Genomic DNA, 21,186 nt, shown 5'->3' on the forward strand with positions numbered 1-21,186 from the left:
GCAAAGGAGATATCCTGCTGCTTAAGTTTCTGTGGCGTTTTATCTGTGGCCTCCTCATTACACACCGCCCCTCTATTGTCATCAACATTTCCCCCCCAAACTGGAAAGAAAAAGGACGATAGCAAATCTCCAAAACCCCACAAAAACCAACACATTTTCACTTGTGGCAGTGATTTATGCATTTCAAGAATGCATCGCGACTCCTTGAGATTGTGGAATGAATGCTTCCTCCTTGTTATGTACTCTCTATATTCTTGTCTTAAAAATTTGAGTGTGCCGTGCGCGTAATTTTCATGTCTCATCCAAGAGATGGAAACAAACTTTTTTCTTTTCTTGTTAACATGTCTCGTTCAGGCGCCAGGTTTAACATACGAAAGAAGTTCTTTGGTTGGACTAAACCAGGCAGAGGAAGCAGCAGCACTCATTCGTTGCCTCTGCTCCCCGACTACACATGCCGGATCTTTTAGGTGCCGCCAGCACTGGAACTTTGCAACTACCGACAAAAAGTAATGGGTCGCTTAATCACGCCGACGTTTATATGCTATGCTGCACAAGATTTCAGTCTAGATCGCCTGTTACTTCATACATACAAATCGAGGAATTTTTTGCACGAGAATTTATGTACATTGTGCATAGTCATAATAAAGTTTAACTGCAATTTTGAAGCCTTCTAAATTTTATTTTATTGAAGACTAAGTGGAAGAACAAATGGTGTGTCCATATGACGACTATCATCATCCACTCAACTCCTAGTAAAACATTCATTTACATTATGCGAACCAAAAATTAGTCAGTGATCGTGTCAAAAGAGACCTTTTTCTGCTCAGGTTGTTGGTCGAACCCATGTTGTTTCTGTCGTCAAAGTATTTCCATAATACACTTGCTTTGAGGAGACATCCCAGTAAGCCTGAACCAAGGAAGAAGAAAAACAACGCAGTGCGTAAGAAAACTGGGAAACCAAAATTGGATGTAAATTACGTTATACATCGCTGAAAATTTTGTCAAATCAATCCGTGCTTGGAAAATGGTTCTGTTGTATAAACCAAGACCGGAGTTAATACAAATACTTGTGGGCTCAAACTTGGCTAACTCCTTAGTTCCAGGGGATATAGTTTCTCAAATCGCTAGTGTAACTTCAGAAAACTTTAAATTAAAAAAAAAAAAAGAGAGACAGAGAAATTAATTGTGCATAGTGTTAATACCTGCCATCCACGTGGAAGACCTTTGGAGAGTTCACCAAGATCAGGCTGCTGATTACCTTCAAAAACATCATCTTTAGGAGTCTGAACAGATTCCTTGGCTAATCGAGCTCGCTTGCGCTTCACACGCTCCCGCCTGAACCAAACCAACAAGAACAAGTCACAATAATACCCAAGAAGTATATATCATCATCATGCTGAACTTGTCTTGAACCCATCCCCTGCCAACCCAGAGGAAAGGCAACGAGGATGCAAAAGACATACTACCAATGTTAGTCTGTCTAAGTAAAAGCACTATTTTCCATGTATATTAAAAGTAAGAGCACTTGCATGCATTATGTACAAATTAACTAGCATAAAGATCTATATCACCAATGCTTAGAGGACTAAGAGTCTACCAATCACCACCAAGTGGCTGAAAATTAGCATTATCTTTGGCCTCTCCACTAGCAATCTGCTGTGCATGCCATTCCTGAAAATAAAAGAGAATTAGCGACATCAACAAGCTATGTAAATGAACAAACTGACACTAGAACACAGGCAAACCTCGATTTGCCGTTGACGTTTCTTCTCTAATATCTCATAAGCATTTTCAGGTTCTTTTTCGTCCTCTTGAAGTTCCTCTTTTGCAGCTTTCCACTATTAAGCAGCATGACAAACATTTCAAAACTTGGGAAGAAAATGTGCCAAAGGATACAACTAGCAGAAGGTGGGAACAAGCAAGCACCTTGTCAACCAAGCTGGAAACCTTCTTGTTGGACCTCAGGGAGGAAACAACAGCCACTGTTCTCTTTTTGCTACGTTGTACTGCCCAAAAAAAAAAAAAGCAAAATAAAGGAAACTATATAACACATACTATATGCAAATCCTTCCGCATTTTAAAAAGTTGATCATAACTTCGAAGTATTTTTTGCATAATCACCTTTAGATTGAGCCTTAGGAGCTGTTGTGGAAGCAGTGATAGAGGAAGTGGTAGCAGGGACCAATGGCTCAGAGACACCCTCTAGCTCTGAGATGGTTGCTGACGCTAATGTAACTTCAGAAGATGAAGGTTCCAAAGATGCCTTTTTAGCATCCACACTAATGGCAGGAACATCAATGTCACCTTTCAGCAATGAAGCAGAGCCCACAGCTGCCTGGACTTCCAGGGATCCAGTGGGATCAGAGATGGAGTTTTGGACAGAATCACCATGAAATACAGAAGACTCTAAGGAAACAGGTTGTGTAATCCCATCTTGAAGGCCATAGTACAAACCAGGCTCAATAGGGTTGACTGCTAATGTGGCTGGCGCATATGTGTCTGACAATGCTTCAAAATATAATGGGGGCTGGGAAACAGTTGGTTGACATCCATCAGTCGGGGCATACATATTACTGGCAGATATGTTAGTGTTTCCTTGAGCATAATACTGGAAGTGTGAACTGGGATATATGTTGTATGGTTCCGCATAAGGAAAAGACTGTGTCGACACCAAATCAGATGGTTGAGGGCTTGAGATTTCAGGAGGCTCATCAGGTGGAGGAGGAGGAAAAGGTTCGTTATCAGGAGGTGGTGGTGGAATCCAATCTTCATCAGGTGGAGGTGGGATACTACACAATTCCAATGGGACTGAGGATTGAAGATTTGCAGGCAGAGTTTGATCGTTATGCTGCTCTGACAGAACTGAAACAATTAAATTGTTTGAAGGATCAACGTCCTCAACTTCCATGTCAACATCCATATCCACTTCTTCCCCAGTATGAAGCAAAGCCTTGGGAGTCAACTCCTGATGCACAGCATTTCGAGCTTCAACTTTACCCCCAGCATTCACAAGACGTTCTATGAGGCTTGGATCTGATGGAACATTTTCAGAGCCAGTAGCACCGCCATTGTCCAATTCTTGATTATTTTTCTGAAATTCCGTTATTCCAGCAGATTCCGAAGCACCAAAATCATCAGATGCAACATCAACTGCCTTCTCTTCACTGGAATTTGCTTTAATGTCCTCACCAATGCTTTCAGGCAATATACTGGTCGTGTCAACTTCATGCACCCGTTCAGATTTTAATTCCTGGACTATATTATAAATGACTGCTTCAAGCTCTAGAAGCCGCCTTTCAGAGTGCTCCCAAAAGGGGAGTAATAAGGATCCATGGCACGCTAAGGACTTGATATCAGAGAGTCTCATCTCAACCTCCAAAATGCACTTTGTTATATGGTCAATTCCTTTAAAATAGCCTTTCAACCTGAAAAATGATTGACAAGAACAATAGGATGGTTAATGGATCAAAGCAAGAAGAGGGGGGAGGGTGAGGGAGGGGTGTTGGAAGATTATTCACAGAGTACACAGGAGAAATGCCTTCACTGGTTACTATTATGCGCATTATAAGAAGGAAAAAAAAATAGAACTAAACAGCAATTGTGAAATTCCCACAGACACGAAGAACAAGGAAAAGCAAGAAGATGCATACCCTTTAACAGTATTCAATTGCCCCAACAAATTTTCAGACTGTTTCATCAGAAGGGAAGGGAAGTCCGTCCCAGTTTCATAGCGTCCTCCTGGCTTCAACAACTGAATACTTGTTGCATTACCATCAGTTGGAAGAACATTATCTGACTGACCAGGTGAAACATTGGTTCCATGTAAAGTTCTGAGATCATCTAAAGCATCTCCTCCATGATCCTGTTTCTTGTCATCTAAAGTATCTCTTACATACCCTTCATCTAATGTATTAGTTATGGGCACATCAATATTCCCTTCAATGGTATTCAAATTATGATTTTTGACCTCGGAGACATCTTTCTCTTTCTGTTCAGAAGCATTGCCTTTCGGTTCAGTTGCCTGGGCTAAAACACCAGGAACTTCCCATGAAGTTTCACCAGTTGCAATATTCCAATAATAATACTGATTGCTTTCTTCATGCAGGACAACCTTCCAGCCTGAACTCACATCCCCAACAACTTGTGTATCAGAAGTTGTAGCAGCAGTTACCTGTTCCGTCAAACCATGTGCATCATGCAGGACATCCGTGCCAGTAGCATGGATCCCTGCAATAACACCTTCCAAATTCTCCAAGGAATCCATTAAGACAGGTCCATTTTCTACTGCAAGTTGTCCAAGCTTGTCACCAGCAGAGCCATTCCCTTCTTTGACTCCAAAATCTTCACTTGCTCTGCCAGCAGCTAATTTTTCCTATCCAATGAGATATTAAACCAATGGATTAGCTAAAGCAATAGAGTTCATACAGATTTCCATGTGTGAACAGATTCTTTTTCTGGACTTTATTCTGCATATTCTGGGACAGTCGCAAGGGAAGGAGCCAAACTCAAAATATCTCAATCATTTCTCCCTTAGCCTACACTCTCAGTATAGCATCTATCCGAGAGAATCACCAGATGGACGGATTGAGTGAGTGGCATATATGGTTGTCTTAGAGAAGAAAAGGTGCTAAGAAACAAAAAGAATATCCTGACACGGAAAACTTACAACATTGCAACTTATAAGGCAGGAGTAAAACAAAAGCAGCCCAAATACAAAAGCAATAAAAGGCACAATCTTAAAAGATACAGGGGACAATTGAAACATACAAAATAATGGAAATAAACTCAAGAGCCACAAAAATAGCAACAACAATGACATACTACGGAGTATTAAAACAAGAATCCAGAAAAATGCAGAGGTAACCAAGTGTTTTACATTGAGTTTTGAGATTTTCTGTCTATAAACTCAAACCAATAAATACATAACCGACAACTAACTTGCAGTCTAAGAAGGAAAATTCCTTTCTCTTCTGCTGTCTTCCATTTCTGTTTTCATCTGCATTCGGAAACTTCCATCCATAAACAATATCCATAAATGGTGAACTACAATCTAGTAAAACAATTTTCCTGTCCATACAGACCCCCTATCTAGGAAATTGAAGTCTTAATGTTGACCATGCTGCACTCATTACTAAATAATATGGGCAGATGCACTTTGACACTAAATATGAACCTATGTTACCCAGACTTGCCATTTCAACGAGGTACCCGTGTCGACACGACACGAAATGACACAGGTAAGGGTGCAGGAAACTGGTACAACACGGCTGGTGTTGCCTGAAGTAAGGGAGGAGAAGACAGAGGCGTGACAAGTGTAGAGGGAGAGAAGCGAGAGCTCATCATTTTTGCAGATCTAAGCAGAAGACAGAGAGAATGCCTTCAGAATGGTCGTTGGAAATGGTTGCCTGAAGAGAGATTAGCCGTAGGCGAAGAAGTGTGGTGATCACGGCTTTCTGGGAAGGTTCTGGAATAGAAGACAATGGGTTGATGGTGGGGAGTAGGTTTTGTAGGGTTTTCTTATTGTACCAAAGCTAATATTTGCACACTAAACCCTCTAGTCTTTAATAAAATATAAAAGTTGCCACAACCTTTTTATTGTACTTATGGATAATAAATTATATTGTAACCCTTATGTCTTTATAATTGGAAAATAATCACTTATTTGTTAGCATATTCCCATCATTCTAAAAAACTTATTTGTGATACATATCCTCAATACAAAGTGAATTAATATAGCCGTGTCCGTGAATCTTCAATTTCACAACATAGAGAATCCGATCCTTCTACACATACCCATATCCAACACTCGCAACCGAGTCCGTGTAACATAGATATGAACCACCCACTCAATCACTAAAACCTTGCAACAAAAAGCTCACTGATGTCTAAGGCTTAAAAATATAAAAGACAAACAGAGGAGGACAACCTATCATATTGGTCAATCGTGTAAACTTGTAAACTAGATGTCATATAACATCCACCGAAACAATATTAACTTTGACCAATTAACACGGGCACATCCTCACTCAGGCAGTGAACATTTCCTGCCCCATAATCCAAAGAAAGTAATTAAACAGTGAAGACAACCAATTGCAACGTAAGGCATACAAAATAGTCTGCCTGATGGAAGTAGTGCTGGCAGAACAAAAAAATTATACCTGGTCATCAACTCCCCTAGCACAGGAGTCCTCAGCCTTGTTTTGTTCACCACTTGATCCATCGTCTAACTCGTCATCACTATATTGCCCAAGCAAAACTAAAGGATTCTCTGCTCGTTTACCTGCATACAAGACACCCGAGTGTCAATGCCAAAGAAATACAAAATTTTCGACTAGAAACAATTTTTCAAAAAAAGAATCTTAAATTATCATTTCCTAGAGGTCATTTATACCAGCCAAATCACAGAAATAAAAAATCAAAAAGCCAATATTCAGAAAATTTTCAAAAATTCTTCACCATCATCACCTGTAAAAGATTGAAAACTTGTTAGCATGGCATAAAGTGAAAAAAAAAAAAGCCAGAGGCATACGAACCGAGGGAGAATCATATCCTTGCCATACTCTCCATTGCCAAGATGCCGCCAGAAATGGGTATAACAGGACAGAACTCAGAAGTACATTCAATAAATCACTGTGGCAGGGGCCTGGTGTAATCTGATGACCAATTGAATGTCCCAATACCACAGCCATTCTACAGTCTGAAAACAAATTCTTTTGGGGTACAAACAACATGTCTTGCACCTAGTATATTTATTAATTTTCCACCAAAATTATGCGGTCACATCATTCCTTCTCTACAAAGATCAGTCCTTTTGAGGAAAACTGACGGAACCCACCTGAAGAAGATGGTGAATTGGGTAACCCAGCATGATTTTTGGTATTATCATCCCCTCCAACTTCTTTTTGGACAGAGGAGCCACCCAAATCTCCTGAAAAGTGAGATCAAACAGCTCAGCGTTAAGACTCTTGGCCTCATGAACATCAAATAACTTGTAACCAACATAAAGGAATGGACTGAAAAACAAAGCTTGCAAAGGGTCAGAAGCAATCACAAACATTTTAAAGGTATGAATAGCTTTTCTTTGGTCAAAATTTTTCATTATTTGGGTCTATAAACAGGATTCTGCATGGGATTAACGAAAGTGGTTGACCACCCCACATATGTGCTTTTATGTACCTAGGATGATCCCACTAGCAGATATCAAATTCCATCATAGTATCGTCTGTCCCCACAGGCCTAGCAAGCTAACTTTTGCAGATCGGTCATACACAATTCCAACCATGTAAAATCCTAAAAATCAATTATAAAAAAAAGAAAAGAAAAACCTTTAATCAACATTGCCTAAACTACAATATGCAGCTTGGGAACATCTATATATAATTTGATGACAAAAAAGCTTCACAAAATTGCAACATGCAGTTGCGCAATCACTCCCGTCAAAAATTTTACAACCTCGACAAAATGCACATGCTGGTACAGGTGCAACAGACCAGTCTTCACCATGATAAACTAATAAGCAAAAGCTAAAAAGTTACACGAGGTGGGGAAGACAATGCAAAGTAGATGTAACAATAATAAGCACAAAGCTCTTAACTCCTATTAAAGCTTAAAAAGAAACTTCTTTTTTTCTTCTTCTTCTTGTGGACAATTTTTTTTGTGGGGGGTGGGGGAAGGAGGTTTATAAGATCCAATTGTCGGCTTTTCACTTTGACAAGAGTTTCACAACACTTTCTAAATACTAAGAAAGTAGAAAAGGGCAAAAATTGTCCCAAACTTCACTAAGCAGCAGCTAACAGCTTGATTCAGCCAAAGATAATCGGACGCAGCAGCAAACAGCTTGGTTCAGCCAAAGATAATCAGACGCAAAGGAAAGCGTAAAATTCAGAGACCATTAATTAACGTAAAAACCGAAAAGCTCTAAAATTTCAAAATCCAACAGGACAATAATTTCATTTTACAAAAGAAAGTTTATGTTGTACCAGAGGGTTCCGCGATAAGGTCGAGCTTTAATCTCCGACCGGCGGCACTCAACGCTGCGAGTCGACGCTCCTTTCTTCTCCCCATCGAAATTAACAGACTTCAAGATAATCGAATGTTGAAATTCCCGAGATAATCTTCTGATAAAAAGAAAGAATTATTGTCGGAATCCTCTTTGGAAACCCTAGCCTACGAACACACCAAAATTCGATAATTTCGATCTTGTATACCACCTTAAGAAAGGATCCCATTGGACTTCGGTTGCCTGTCAAAGGCCCATTAAAAGGAAAATTTAACTGACAGCCTAACTTTAGAGGGCCTAACCCTTCCTAAGAAAATCCAAACCAAAGATTGGAAAGGCTAAAATAATTGGGCTCTATTGTGGGCTAAGGGCAAGGTTTGTAAACAATAAAATGTGCCCAGTGTTATGGGCTAATGATCCGGTCCACAATAATGTCAAGCTACCTTCCTAACTTCTCTAACCTGCGTCCGGACAAAACGTTCATCACGAATAAATTTTTGTTTTTAGTGCACTAAATAATGGAGAAGAATAAAAAATTAAAAAGTTATCAATCATGATGAATCATGCTCCCTCTTATCTATAAATCAAGATGGACTGCACTATTTCTAGAAATTCTAAAAGTATTGAATTTTTTTTTTGGAAGAAAAAAACATTTAAGAGTAGAGTCTGATTTATGTTTTATTTTTTTCTTCTTTTAGATGAAAATGGTTTGACGAATATTATGACAAATATTTTGCAAAATTCTGGAAATTAAAGTGAAGCCACATTTGCCCATTATATCGCATCTTTGTTTTGTTACTATTACTCCCCTATTTACTCTCCTATACTTCCGTAAACTAGTCCCTTATAACATTCATTTTTGACAATTATGTTGAACAAAAATTTTTCCTTTTTTTTAAATACAAAATCGGTAATATATTTGAATACGTGCACTATGAATCTATAATGCATTTTCATTGTTTGTCTGGTCATTATATAATTTTATTCAATTAAACGTTCTATTGCACAACATATAACGACAAAAAATTAGTTCTAAATTATCTTTTGTGCTCATTAAAAAACTAAAAAATAGAAACACGAGTATAGTTTTAAATATTATTTTATTTCATAAAATATTATAATATTTATTCTAAATAATCTCCTACCTATTATGTTCATATTCTTTGGCTTTCTAAATGTGTTTAATATTTCTATATAAAAAAAAAATAAACGAACGATTTATTAGTAAACTGAAATTGGCAAAAAAAAAAAAAATTTAAAAAAAGAAATGGAATCACTAACTCACCGGTGACCCCGATCGCAATCAATAGTGGTGCCAACTGTCAAAATTATCAGTATCATCCTCCTTCCTCCTGACATATGATAAACAATACATAAACAAATACAGGAAGGACTGCGATGTTACATCTCTCTCTGTCTCTCCATTGAAGAGCTGCAAATCCAGCAGCTCAACTAAAGGACTCGAAATTTGTTCCTGGGCTTTTGTTAAGGATACCTTTATAGTAAGGTGAGACAAAAAGGAAAAAGAAAAAAAGGGAAACCATTTGTTTTTCACTTATGTAGTTATCTCTAGGATGATTTTTAGCAAGTTTTAGCTTTCAAAATCAAAGCTTTGGGTGAACAGGATTGCTGCTCGTGGCTTAGATCTGCATAGGAATATTATTGTTTTGTTAACCCCTGTTGGATAATTAAATGGTTTAAAATCATTTCGTCGGGTTAGTTTTCCCTGCACAATTTTGCTGGTATATTAATGTATGCTTGCAAAAAGATTCGATTTTCTCAATGGATTGCTTTGCCATGATCTGTTTAACTTATTTTTTGCTGCTTCGAGATTGTGAATCTGTTGCTTATATCGGGGCTTATGATGAATCTTGGAAATTTTTGTGCTTTGGGTGGTTTCATGGAGTGGACTATTTAAGAGTTTTGCTTCGTAACGGGTCAGGTAATCTGTTTGTACGGGCTTGGTTTGATTTCGAGTACATTTCTTTACGGGGAAATGAAGTTTGATATGCAATTCTGTCACAATACTTTCGTGCTGCCGAATCGACCTCTGTGTGTTTCCGTATTGATAATTTTCATTAACTCTATAAGTGAACACATATTGAGATTCGGTGAAGTTTTAACAGCATACTTCAAAATCCCTCTTCATTTTTTTGATGTTTAGACACCAAGAAGTCTAATTTAAAGTTGTCTATTTCTCGTTGTTTCCTTTATACCTCTGAATTTTACATATATCTGGATTCTGTTGCCATTCTGAAATTATTTTCTGAAAACAGATCATCTTGATATAGCCTCGATAATTGCTCAAGCATTTGTTTTCAGTCCAGAAGAAGCAGAGAATGGTCACAAGGTTCATTTTCTCTCGGTCTCTGTCAATGTATGTGTATCTCATTTTAACTATCGTGAATTAACTTTTATTTTTATTTTTTAATTAACAGGCATGGAGCATTTTGATGTGCACAAAATACAATGTCACAGTGCGTAGAGGGGATTAAGCATTTAGGTGCTTCCCTGCTGCGATGTTGTGATCTTGACTTTAATAGGCAATCAAGAGGCCTTGAAGATCCTGAAATCCTTGCAAGAGAGACTGTCTGTATGCTTTTAGCCTATATCTTGACTTCATCCCTGCGTTAATTGTGAAAACTAATATGAAGAGATAATGGAGGCTATGAAGCTGTTATTCTTGATGTTATTACTGGTGCCTTTTTAAAAAAAAAAAAAAAAAAAATTCCCTCTACCCTGATTATTCATTCATTTTTTAGGCCTCTAGACTTATTTTGTTGTTACAACTCCCATTTAATCCTGGCTTGGACTTTCCTTTTTTTTTAAAAAAAAAAAAAAGGCTAAACTTTACATTTCAGTTATGGGCGCATGTTTCTTTTTCTCCTCTGTCTCATGTTTCCAATCCACTCTGGGGTCTCTTTTTCTTTTTCATGGGTTACAAGAACCTGTTTAATCTTTCTGAGATAAAGTTGTCGTTCAACACTTGGTCTCCGCCAGTTCCAAATTTAACTTTGTGTGGCTTGAATGCAGAAATTAGGGAACTGGGAATGTGTTATATGTTGAATAAGTTCTCTTCTAATCTTATGTGGTGAAGCTGTCCTGTTATTTATGATAACTTCTCTGTAGGGCTTAATGAAAATTACATGACCTGATGGTGGAACTAAAGATTGAGTCTACTTGGCTATTTTCCTTGCTTACAATTGAATAACCACTGGGCCCTGCTCTTTAATGATTCATTCTTTTTAATGTGTAGTTAGTGTAAGCGAAATTGAAGCACTATATGAGCTCTTTAAGAAGATCAGCAGTGCTGTGATTGATGACGGGCTGATCAACAAGGTACAAAAACATCTCTCTTGAAGTTAAATTTTCTTGTGCTGGGCAAACCAATTGCTCATCAACCGACTTACTCTTTTTTTTTTTAATAGTAATTGAACTGTAATCGGTATCTGCTCATTTAACCTTAATTCCATCTCTTAAATTCTATATTGCAGGAAGAGTTTCAGTTGGCATTATTCAAGACAAACAAAAAAGAAAGCCTGTTTGCAGATAGGGTATTTTCTTGAGAACAAATATTATAGTTTGCTAAATTTCCTTTTCTCAATAAAATCGTTTAGTTTGTTAAACTTTTCTTCTTTAGCTCGGGAAAGCTTAAAATGTGTTAATTGCTGGTGTCGGTTTTATCGCTTCTGGGTTGAAATTCCTGCAGACATGTGCATGCTTTTATACCTCTTCTAATTTTCTAGGAGAACAATGTGATGAGTTATCTCTGTTCTGCTTATTAGATTGCAATTTGACTTTTTTTTTACTACTTTCTTGTTTTTCTTCCAATTAAGTATTTCAAAGACTTTTCTGGAAAGCTGCTTAAACTTCCAATACCTTATTAATTGCAGGTGTTTGATTTGTTTGATACGAAGCATAATGGAATCCTTGGGTTTGAGGAGTTTGCTCGTGCGCTCTCTGTGTTTCACCCCCATGCCCCAATTGATGATAAAATTGATTGTATGTCACTTAATATGTTTTTATATTGGTAAAAACCTATTTCTGATTCTTTGCGTTCTAACATTAGCTACAATCATATTCTCTGTTTTGCAGTTTCCTTTCAACTATATGATCTTAAACAACAAGGTTTCATTGAGAGGCAAGAGGTAGTTAATAATCTTCTTTAAATTCCACTTCCCAAAAGGATGTTGATTTTATGTCTGAGGAAGAAATTTTTACAATGATTTAAACTTTATGTTTCAAAGTTTGGTTGTTGCCTCTTAAGCTTTTACTTCTCATTAACATGAACATGAACAATTGAGGTGCCATGAGTTTTGAATTGACTTCTGAATATGTAGGTGAAGCAAATGGTTGTTGCCACCCTCGCTGAATCTGGTATGAACCTTTCGGATGACGTTATTGAGAGTATAATCGATAAGGTGCCTCCTCATTCTTCTTGATTGACTTTCAAAACTTAATGTCCTTTTCTATCCTTGGGGATGGAAGTGGGTTTCCCTTTTTATTATTATCTTAGTGCTTATACTTGCGAAGGCTATTATCTGGTCCGCCTGGCATGTTCCAAGATCAAGACCTCGACCTACATTGAAAGAAACATAAAAAGAGAGGAGGAGGAGGAGGAGGAAGAGGGGGGAGGGAAGGCAGTGCCAAAAGCAAATGATGCATTCTACCTAGGATTTGGCAATATGCTTTCTCAAGAAGAAATAGTCGTTATTAGGGAGAACAACGTATGAACTAGCTAATGCTTCTTAGTGAATAAGGTCTGCAAACTTGATATTTCAATTAGAAATTGGCAAACCTACAAGATTGTGGACTAGTGTTTGGTATCTGTTTGGCTTGTGGAGGTTCACATGTTATAGTACACTAAATTCATCTGAACTGTGTCATGTTATGCTATTTATTAAGTTTCTTTTCTTCATTATAGGCTGAACATTTGCTTTACTTGAAAAAGAATATCCTGACTGAAGCTAACTTCTCAGGATTGCAATGTTGTTGTATGTGTGATTTCCTACATGATTTTATTAATGCTTACAAGATGGCAGCCTTTTAGAAGGCTATATTCCCCAAGAATACTTGTACATGTGTAATTAAAATTTAGATTCCTTTCCTGGTTTTAACCTTTTCTTTTTCAGACCTTTGAGGAAGCTGATACTAAGCATGATGGGAGGATTGACAAGGAAGAATGGAGAAGTCTTGTCTTACGGCATCCTTCTCTTCTCAAGAACATGACCCTTCAATATCTCAAGTAGGTTCACGCTCTTATGCCTGCATTTCTCCATTTCGAATTGGTCAAGTTTTGCTCAATATATTTCTGATCTATCTGCATAAATTATCAAAAAGTTTAATGCAAAAAGTGTTAACTATCTCATGACATGTTCTATTGGTTGTTGCTATACTTTGTCTGCATGTCTTGAGTTTCTGAAATTAACTTGAGGGACAAACTTTTCTTGCAAAGGCTTCAATTTATGCGAACGCCTTTATCCGGAGAGTTTGACCTAGAACTGTTGCTGTTGGAGAAGTGTTCCTTTTTGATACATCTTTCTGTTTGCATGATGAAGAGTAGAGGAGCTTAACTATTTTTGCATGCCTTCGAGTGTAGTCGAGCTATATGAGAGAGCCTCGTTTATTTCCTAGTGGTTGACATCGCATTCCTCTTTTCAACAGGGACATCACTACCACATTCCCGAGCTTTGTGTTTCATTCAAGAGTTGAGGACACCTGATTGCAGATTGGGTTTTTTGAGTTTATTAGGCGGTTACGTAGAAAGTTTGGTTTGTTATTAAATGCGCAGTGCCTGCCCTGACCTTGATAATCAGCTTATTGGCTCGTTTGTTTCAGTATTGACATTTGATACATAAGATTTGTGGGTTTGATTCTTTTGCTCCTTGAGTTAGACGCCTTGATGCCTGGATTGGTAGCAGTTTTCAGAGCTTTTCGCCAAGAACTAGATAAAATTTTCATAATCTTGAACCCAGTATGATAAAAACTGAAAAAGTTTCATATAAAAGTAAGTGCTCAAACAGTTGGTGACGAAATTAGTCACACAAGAGCTTCCCATTAACTAAAACCAAACTATAAGCTACTGGACTGAAAAAGCAAACTCGGACTCAAAAGTATTGCTACTGCAGGAGCTTGAAGAACATGATAATAAAGTTGATAAGACTCGTTCAATGATGGCAACGCAATTTCCAGAAAAGATCAGCTTGCAACCAATCCACTGTCATGCGGTAAGCCTCCTGTGTTAAATGAATTCCATCCCAGCTGACGTATCTTTCGGGATCACGGCAAGCCTTAACGCCTGGAAATCCACACATTCGCGTCTCATTGAAGTTGTACAGCCCTCCAACTCCACAACAAGCTTTGTGCAGCTCAAAACCTAAAAGACAAAACAAATCAGACGACCAGATGTGGATGCTTCAGATGCCCCTTTCTCCTACTGGAAATAATTCGTTTCTTTTAAGAATTCAAAATGGTAAATGCCAACTAAACATACCTGTAGTTTCACCTAGTTTGAGAAGCTGTTCATATGCAGCGTAGTAGTCTCCATAGACGATTGTTACATATGGGTACTTGTCTTGCAGCTCAGCAATCGCCTTCTTCAGGCGATCATTGTGGAAAGTTGCAAAGCTATTCAATAGCCATATGCAATGATTCTCGTCGAACTCGTCTACCTCACTTTCTAGCCCAAACTTTGTAAGATAAATTGGCAGACATCCCATTGGAAAGTTCCCAGGAACCACTATTGTCCTTGCTCCAAAACTAATGACTTTCTGAAATACAGCATTGAAAGAAAAGGAGAAGCAATTAGAAGCAAGAGAATTCAAAGCAGCAAGAGTGCTAATAACAATAGGAGGGGCCTGCAAAAGCTAACCTCAACAGCATGCTTAATTTTGGCAACAACTAGAGGTACCAACTCTTGAATTCTAAGCGTATCTCTAGCCTCATCAAAGTACTGAAGGAATGCATAATTATAATCGTTGCCTCCGATTTCACCCACCATAAATAGAGCGTTTTGAAGCATCCTTTCACAATCTGTTAAACAAAAAAAAAAAAAAAGGGACAAAATTCAATGTCATGCCAAAAAAAAAAAAGTAAATAAAAGTTGAAAAAAAAGTTGAATGGCTGTCACGATCGAATGCACGACGCATATATAAAATTTGAATATACCGTTGTGACAAAATTTGTGAAAGTGATCTTTCATCCACTGAAGCTGTACGTCAAGGGAACTGTTGGTCGCTGGATTTCTAACATGATGACGAGCGAGAACAGCTGATGATAGTGCCGTAGCACCGGCTACGGCAAAATTTGCTCCATGCTCAAAATCTGCCTTTGTATCCTTGATCGGATTCAGGAGAGGTAGACCCAGCGCCTGGGCTGTGTTAAAACAGCGATCCAAACAAATATTGAGTTAGCGGATGTGATTATGACAGCCTACGTAAACAAAAGGCATAATACACTTTGGTTTGGTAGCCCAAACATAAAAACTAAGTAGACATCGACGATGAATCACCACTAGGAACATCAGCGGTAGATTGCAGATAAACATCATGCTGCAGGGTTAACCAGTATGACTAAATGGATAATTAGGGCAAGAATTGTGCATTGTTTTCAGTTAAGGCAGCCAAGAACTGGAATAATAATATTCTGGATAATTTACAGTCTAAATTTCCTTGTAACACACCAAACGGCGATAGTTCGAATTCTTTCCATCATGCATGCAACTCATTGGCATCTACGTCCTCCACGCAAATTATTTATTACAAAATAAAAAAAAAGAAAGAAAGAAAGAAATCCTTTACCAGATTTTGTCGCGGAAAAGAAAATCAGATATAGAGTGTGTTGATAAAAAGCAAAGCTCTATATCAAGTGTTCAAAACAAGAACAAACCATACGAAGAAAAGATTAAAATAGCCTGAATTGTGAAACACACACACACACACAAATATAAAATAGCTAATATATATATATATATATATATATATATATTTACCAATGTAGTCAATCATAAGAAGTCCATCAGAGCAACGGCCGGTGGCTTTGTGGTGGGAGAAGGTCTGACCGTAGGGGTTTCTGGCGAAAGGTAAAGCGGCTCCAAGTGGAGATTCCCTGATCAAATTCCCAGTGTCTGATATGGAGTCCCCAAGTTGGTACACCTGATCAAAACGGCAGGCACTCAGGAGAGGACTAGCATCAGCGGATGGTGAAGGAGAAAGGAGCAGCAAAGCAGATGCAATAACAAAGAAAACAGCACCAATGCTCGTGCCCTTGACTCCCATTATTGCTCAGAAAACAGCCAAAAGTTTAACTGTGTAATATTACTGCGGTACTATCAAGGTTGCTTGCTAGGTGATTAGATTATATAGGACTGAGACCAAAGTGTTACAAACCTGTTGGAACTTGGATCAAAACTTCGAATCCTAGCAGGAAACCTGTTGGAACTTGGATCAAAACCTCGAATCCTAGCAGGATTTGTTCTGCAGATGTCAAACCAAAGCAAAAAACAACCAAAGTAGCACTACACAAAAATACAATAAGCAGTTTTCTAGACGGAATTGACTTGTTAAGGTCTCTGATCCTGCTTTTGTTGATCAACTTACAGCTCTAGCCCCAATTCTACTAGGATTCAAGCATGAGGTGCAATTCCACTAGGGATTGAAGTACATAGAAGTTGTGATGAGACAAACACCTTTTCTTTACAAACTAAACTACATTTTATTCCAGACCACCTGTAATTCAAGTTTGACTTACATGATACTATATGATTTTATTTTTGACCCAGATGCCCTTGATCCTGGCGACGACTCAATAATAATATATTATTTAACCAACTGCGTATTAGACACTTTGAGAACTTAAAGATCAAATTGTCAAATATAAATCGCCTCCGGCTCCAGACGTTGCAATTCTTTTATTCTCTGTACATTGGAATAATTTTTTCGGAGATGTTAATGAAATTAGTACGCTAACCCAAGTTCGCATAAACATTTTCAACCGGAAGTTAAAGCTTTAGTTTGATTCAACTTGCATGAGGGACTGGATTCAGGAGATTATTATCAGGTCTTCCAATTTCAAGCTGGAGGTGGGAATAGCGGCAAAGATGTGAGAGGCGTGATTCGTGTGGGACTTCCTCTCTCGTCTCATCTTCAACAAGTGGCCAATGATCTTAAGCGGGTGGCAGGGCCGCCGGTGAATGTTACAGTATAAATGTGCTGCGGTTACACTACTTACTTGCGAATTCCGAAGGTCGATTTTTTGGTCCATTTTATATTATTCTTTTTTTTTTGAATTTATTTTATATTATTCTTTTTTTTTGAATTCCTGTCTCTGTATCATATAGTTTTCCACGAGAAAAGAGACATAGTATATGATATATCTTCAGTGCTTAAGAGAAGTGTCCACCTGTGCGCTCAAATTAATTATAATATGGCATAGATTCGAACCCTTCAACAGAAACAACCTCAACCACAGAGAGGCGGAAGAAAATTCTCTATTGCTATTGGTTGGCCAGAAAAATAACATCGACTCCATAGACAGACCAATCCACTAGGCAAAAAAAAAAAAAAAAAAAAAAACATGAACCTAGGTAAATTTATATAAAAGCCACCAAAAACTACCAATATCCAAAAAAAAAACAGCATTCAAAAGACAGTAGTAACATAACTACTCAGGTGTTTCATCTCAGTTTTGACGCCTAAAATTAAAATAACAAACATTCACTGTTCGTTCGAGATGTGCTTTTCAAGGGTTACTTTAGTCAACTTCCTCCATCTTGCTGCCCTCTGCATCTGCATCACCTTCCTCCAGAGCAGGCATGTCTTCATCAGCGTCACCAGCATCATCATCAATACTCAAGCCAAGCTTCAACATCCTGTGAATGCGGTTGCCAAAGGTGTTGGGGTCATCAAGGCTGAAACCCGAGGTGAGAAGGGCAGTCTCAAACAACAGGAGAACCAAATCCTTCACTGATTTGTCATTTTTGTCAGCATCAGCCCTTTTTCTGAGCTCTTCCATGATAGGGTTTTCAGGGTTAATCTCCATTGTCTTCTTGCTGGACATGTACCCAGCCATACTCGAGTCCCTCAGAGCTTGTGCCTTCATAATCCTCTCCATGTTGGCTGTCCAGCCATACTCTCCAGTAACCAAACAGCAGGGTGAGTCCACAACACGGTCAGAAACAATTACCTTCTCAACCTTATCACCAAGAACATCCTTGATCACCTTGCAAAGACCCTCAAACTTCTCCTTCAAAGTTTCCTTCTTCTTCTTCTCATCCTCACTCTCATCAAGCTTGAGGCCTTCCTTGGTGGCAGAAACCAGCTTCTTTCCCTCAAATTCCTTAAGTTGACCAACAGCATACTCATCAATTGCGTCAACCATGAACAGGACCTCATAACCCTTCTTCTTCAACTTCTCAAGAAAGGGAGAGTTCTCAACAGCCTTCTTGCTCTCACCAGTAATATAGTAAATATCATTCTGTCCTTCCTTCATCCTGGTAACATAGTCCTTCAAGCTAGTCAGCTCGTCACCACTCTTGGTGGAGTGATAACGCAGAAGTTCAGCAAGCTTAGTCTTGTTCTGAGAATCCTCATGGATGCCAAGCTTGAGGTTCTTTGAGAATGCCTCATAGAATTTGTTGTAGTCTTCCTTGTTCTCGGCAATCTCAAAGAAAAGCTCAATGCACTTCTTAACCAAGTTCTTGCGAATGACCTTCAAGATTTTGTTCTGCTGCAACATCTCACGAGAAATGTTGAGAGGAAGATCCTCAGAATCTACAATACCCTTCACAAAGCTCAAATATTCAGGAATCAACTCCTCACAGTTGTCCATAATGAACACACGGCGGACATAAAGCTTAATGTTGTTAGGTTTCTTCCTGGTATCAAACAGATCAAAAGGTGCCCTCTTAGGAACAAAGAGAATAGCCTTGAATTCAAGCTGGCCCTCAACAGAAAAATGCTTAACAGCCAAATGTTCCTCCCAGTCATTAGTAAGGCTTTTGTAGAAAGCAGCATACTCCTCCTTAGTGATCTCTTCGGGTTTCCTCATCCAGATTGGCTTCTGCTTGTTGACCAAAGACCATTCATGAGAGACTTCCTTGATCTTCTTCTTTTTCTTCTCATCTTTCTCTTTCTCTTCATCAACTTCCTCAACCTTTCCTTCCTCATCTTTCTTGTCTTCCTCATCCTCATCATCAGAAATTTCCTTCTCAATGGTCTTCTCCACCCACAAAGAAATTGGGTAGCTGATGAACTCAGAGTGCTTCTTGATCAGATCCTTGAGTCGCCTCTCCTCAAGGTACTCGAGTTGGTCCTCCTTAAGGAAGAGGGTCATCTTGGTTCCCCTGCCAAGATTCTCACCAGATGCGTCTCTGGTAACAGTGAAAGAACCACCAGCCTGGGACTCCCACACGTACTGCTCATCATCATTGTGCTTGGTTGTCACGATAACCTTCTCAGCAACCAAGTAGGCTGAATAGAAACCAACACCAAACTGCCCAATCATACTGACATCAGCTCCAGCAGCAAGAGCTTCCATGAACTCTTTCGTCCCAGACCTTGCAATTGTACCAAGGTTGTTCACCAAATCTGCATTTGCATAATCAAGTGAAACTTTATCAATACAATCAAACTTCAAGAAAAAGCAACTACCCACAACAATTAATGGTCTATTTATACTAACCAGCCTTTGTCATGCCAATGCCACTGTCAACAATGGACAATGTGTTATTGGTCTTGTCTGGAATGATGTGGATAAAGAACTCTGGCTGAGCATCCAGCTTGCTCTTGTCAGTCAAGCTTTCAAAACGGATTTTATCCAAAGCCTACAATCAATGACAATAACCCAATCAGTATTAAAATTCCAATACAGGACTCATTAGACTGGAAATAAAAAAAAAACATAAATGCAGTGTATTCTAATCAGAAATAGCTAAATCAATATTAATGTAACCAAACAATTACCCAAGTGTAGGAAGAAGAACAAACTGACAAGCACAACATAGAGTTTACATAATGTCCTCGCAACAGCACCAGTAATACACGTACGTAGCATAAAATTTTTGAACCTCCGTCAAAACTTACCTAAAACAAAATTCAGGGGAAAAAAATGTACCCATAACATCTCCCACAAAACAAATAGCAGTTAGGTCTATACGCCAGTCCTAGGAGGTTCATATTCACAAGGTCCGTCAATTTAAACGAACATATTTTGAGGTCCATTTTCCATCATCCACAAACTCAATATCTCGGAAAAATATAATCTCTTTTTTTTGGTAGGAGAAAAATATAATCTCTGACTTAACCTACGAATCACTTGCTGCTTGCGCCGTCCACACATCAAATTAACAGCAATACCATACTAGACATAGATCAGAAACAGAACACAAAAAAGGCATGAAGAACAGAGCATCATAGATTAATCCCTCCTAACCAAACATAATATCAAATTAACATAAATTAATTTTAAAAAAACCATAATGTTGCTTAAAAAACCGCAAATCACAGAAGAATGCAGTAAAAGAATTTAACAATTGAATCAGATCAGTCGCATCAACACCAAAAAAAAACGTACAAAACGAATCTAATTGAAAGCGCAAAGGAGAAAGTTCTTCGAAGAATAAGGCCGAAGGCTTACATCAGAAGCGTTGCTAATAAGTTCACGGAGAAAGATCTCCTTGTTGCTGTAGAAAGTGTTGATAATAAGACTCAACAATTGGTTGATCTCAGCTTGGAAGGCAAACGTCTCCGTCTCCGCCATTGCCGATTATCTCTCTTTACCGCAACGATAATATATCACAGAAAGAAAAATCGCCAAGGCTTACCAGAAGAAGCTAGGGTTTATGAGTAAGGAGGAGCAAAGGAGGCAGAGACTGAAGGCCGCGAAGCAAAGGTATTTTATAGGTGGTTTCCTTTAGGGTTTCTAGATCCTTCTATTAGCGATATTTTCTCGTGTAGTTTGCCTTTTCTTTTGCTGCTTTTCATTGCTGGAAATTTAATCGGAGGAGTTGATAAAAGAACAGTGCAAAACTCGAATAGTGACACGCGTTGGAATACTGGGGCGGGTTTAGTTGGCCTGACCAATGAGAATTGAGCTTGAGATCCAATCGGTGCAATCCTGGCTCGTGAGCGAATCATAAAAGGCTTTGGATTAAACGGCACTTGCTTAATCATGAATCAACTGGGTCAACT

At 38.5% G+C, this 21,186-nt stretch overlaps 4 protein-coding genes across 7 annotated transcripts; 1 reads left to right on the forward strand and 3 right to left on the reverse strand.

The window, feature by feature from the left end:
• Nucleotides 1-653: 653 nt before the first annotated feature.
• Nucleotides 654-8,206, reverse strand: LOC113743709 (uncharacterized). 3 transcript variants are annotated; one of them, XM_027271775.2, is made up of 10 exons: nucleotides 7,980-8,206; nucleotides 6,836-6,928; nucleotides 6,159-6,280; nucleotides 3,651-4,372; nucleotides 2,122-3,425; nucleotides 1,927-2,006; nucleotides 1,746-1,838; nucleotides 1,598-1,671; nucleotides 1,203-1,335; nucleotides 654-907 (listed from the first exon to the last, which is right to left on the reverse strand). In XM_027271775.2, the coding sequence occupies exons 1-10, from the start codon at nucleotides 8,062-8,064 to the stop codon at nucleotides 824-826; spliced, it is 2,790 nt and encodes a 929-aa protein (XP_027127576.2). In that variant the 5' UTR covers nucleotides 8,065-8,206; the 3' UTR covers nucleotides 654-823. The 3 variants fall into 3 exon arrangements, with proteins under 3 accessions (XP_027127576.2, XP_027127577.2, XP_071907610.1); XM_027271776.2 differs by lacking the exons at nucleotides 6,836-6,928; nucleotides 7,980-8,206 and adding an exon at nucleotides 6,534-6,671; XM_072051509.1 differs by lacking the exons at nucleotides 6,836-6,928; nucleotides 7,980-8,206 and adding an exon at nucleotides 6,392-6,528.
• Nucleotides 8,207-9,293: 1,087 nt separating this feature from the next.
• LOC140007885 (calcineurin B-like protein 3) lies at nucleotides 9,294-13,875 on the forward strand. Its single transcript, XM_072051512.1, has 10 exons — nucleotides 9,294-9,506; nucleotides 10,276-10,349; nucleotides 10,438-10,592; nucleotides 11,256-11,338; nucleotides 11,494-11,553; nucleotides 11,893-12,001; nucleotides 12,095-12,147; nucleotides 12,340-12,420; nucleotides 13,132-13,244; nucleotides 13,664-13,875. The coding sequence occupies exons 3-10, from the start codon at nucleotides 10,469-10,471 to the stop codon at nucleotides 13,719-13,721; spliced, it is 681 nt and encodes a 226-aa protein (XP_071907613.1). The 5' UTR covers nucleotides 9,294-9,506; nucleotides 10,276-10,349; nucleotides 10,438-10,468; the 3' UTR covers nucleotides 13,722-13,875.
• Nucleotides 13,876-13,953: 78 nt separating this feature from the next.
• On the reverse strand, nucleotides 13,954-16,789 carry LOC140007884 (GDSL esterase/lipase At5g03980-like). 2 transcript variants are annotated; one of them, XM_072051511.1, is made up of 6 exons: nucleotides 16,387-16,789; nucleotides 15,990-16,152; nucleotides 15,167-15,373; nucleotides 14,871-15,031; nucleotides 14,493-14,769; nucleotides 13,954-14,375 (listed from the first exon to the last, which is right to left on the reverse strand). In XM_072051511.1, the coding sequence occupies exons 2-6, from the start codon at nucleotides 16,003-16,005 to the stop codon at nucleotides 14,167-14,169; spliced, it is 870 nt and encodes a 289-aa protein (XP_071907612.1). In that variant the 5' UTR covers nucleotides 16,006-16,152; nucleotides 16,387-16,789; the 3' UTR covers nucleotides 13,954-14,166. The 2 variants fall into 2 exon arrangements, with proteins under 2 accessions (XP_071907612.1, XP_071907611.1); XM_072051510.1 differs by lacking the exon at nucleotides 16,387-16,789 and having other exon boundaries at nucleotides 15,990-16,346.
• Nucleotides 16,790-17,401: 612 nt separating this feature from the next.
• Nucleotides 17,402-20,935, reverse strand: LOC113687705 (heat shock cognate protein 80). Its single transcript, XM_027205249.2, has 3 exons — nucleotides 20,633-20,935; nucleotides 19,679-19,820; nucleotides 17,402-19,584 (listed from the first exon to the last, which is right to left on the reverse strand). Exons 1-3 carry the CDS (start codon nucleotides 20,753-20,755, stop codon nucleotides 17,750-17,752), a joined length of 2,100 nt encoding a protein of 699 aa, XP_027061050.2. The 5' UTR covers nucleotides 20,756-20,935; the 3' UTR covers nucleotides 17,402-17,749.
• Between the last annotated feature and the right edge of the window lie 251 nt (nucleotides 20,936-21,186).

This window comes from Coffea arabica, chromosome 5c (genome assembly GCF_036785885.1).
Source record: "Coffea arabica cultivar ET-39 chromosome 5c, Coffea Arabica ET-39 HiFi, whole genome shotgun sequence".
Taxonomy (NCBI): domain Eukaryota; kingdom Viridiplantae; phylum Streptophyta; class Magnoliopsida; order Gentianales; family Rubiaceae; genus Coffea; species Coffea arabica.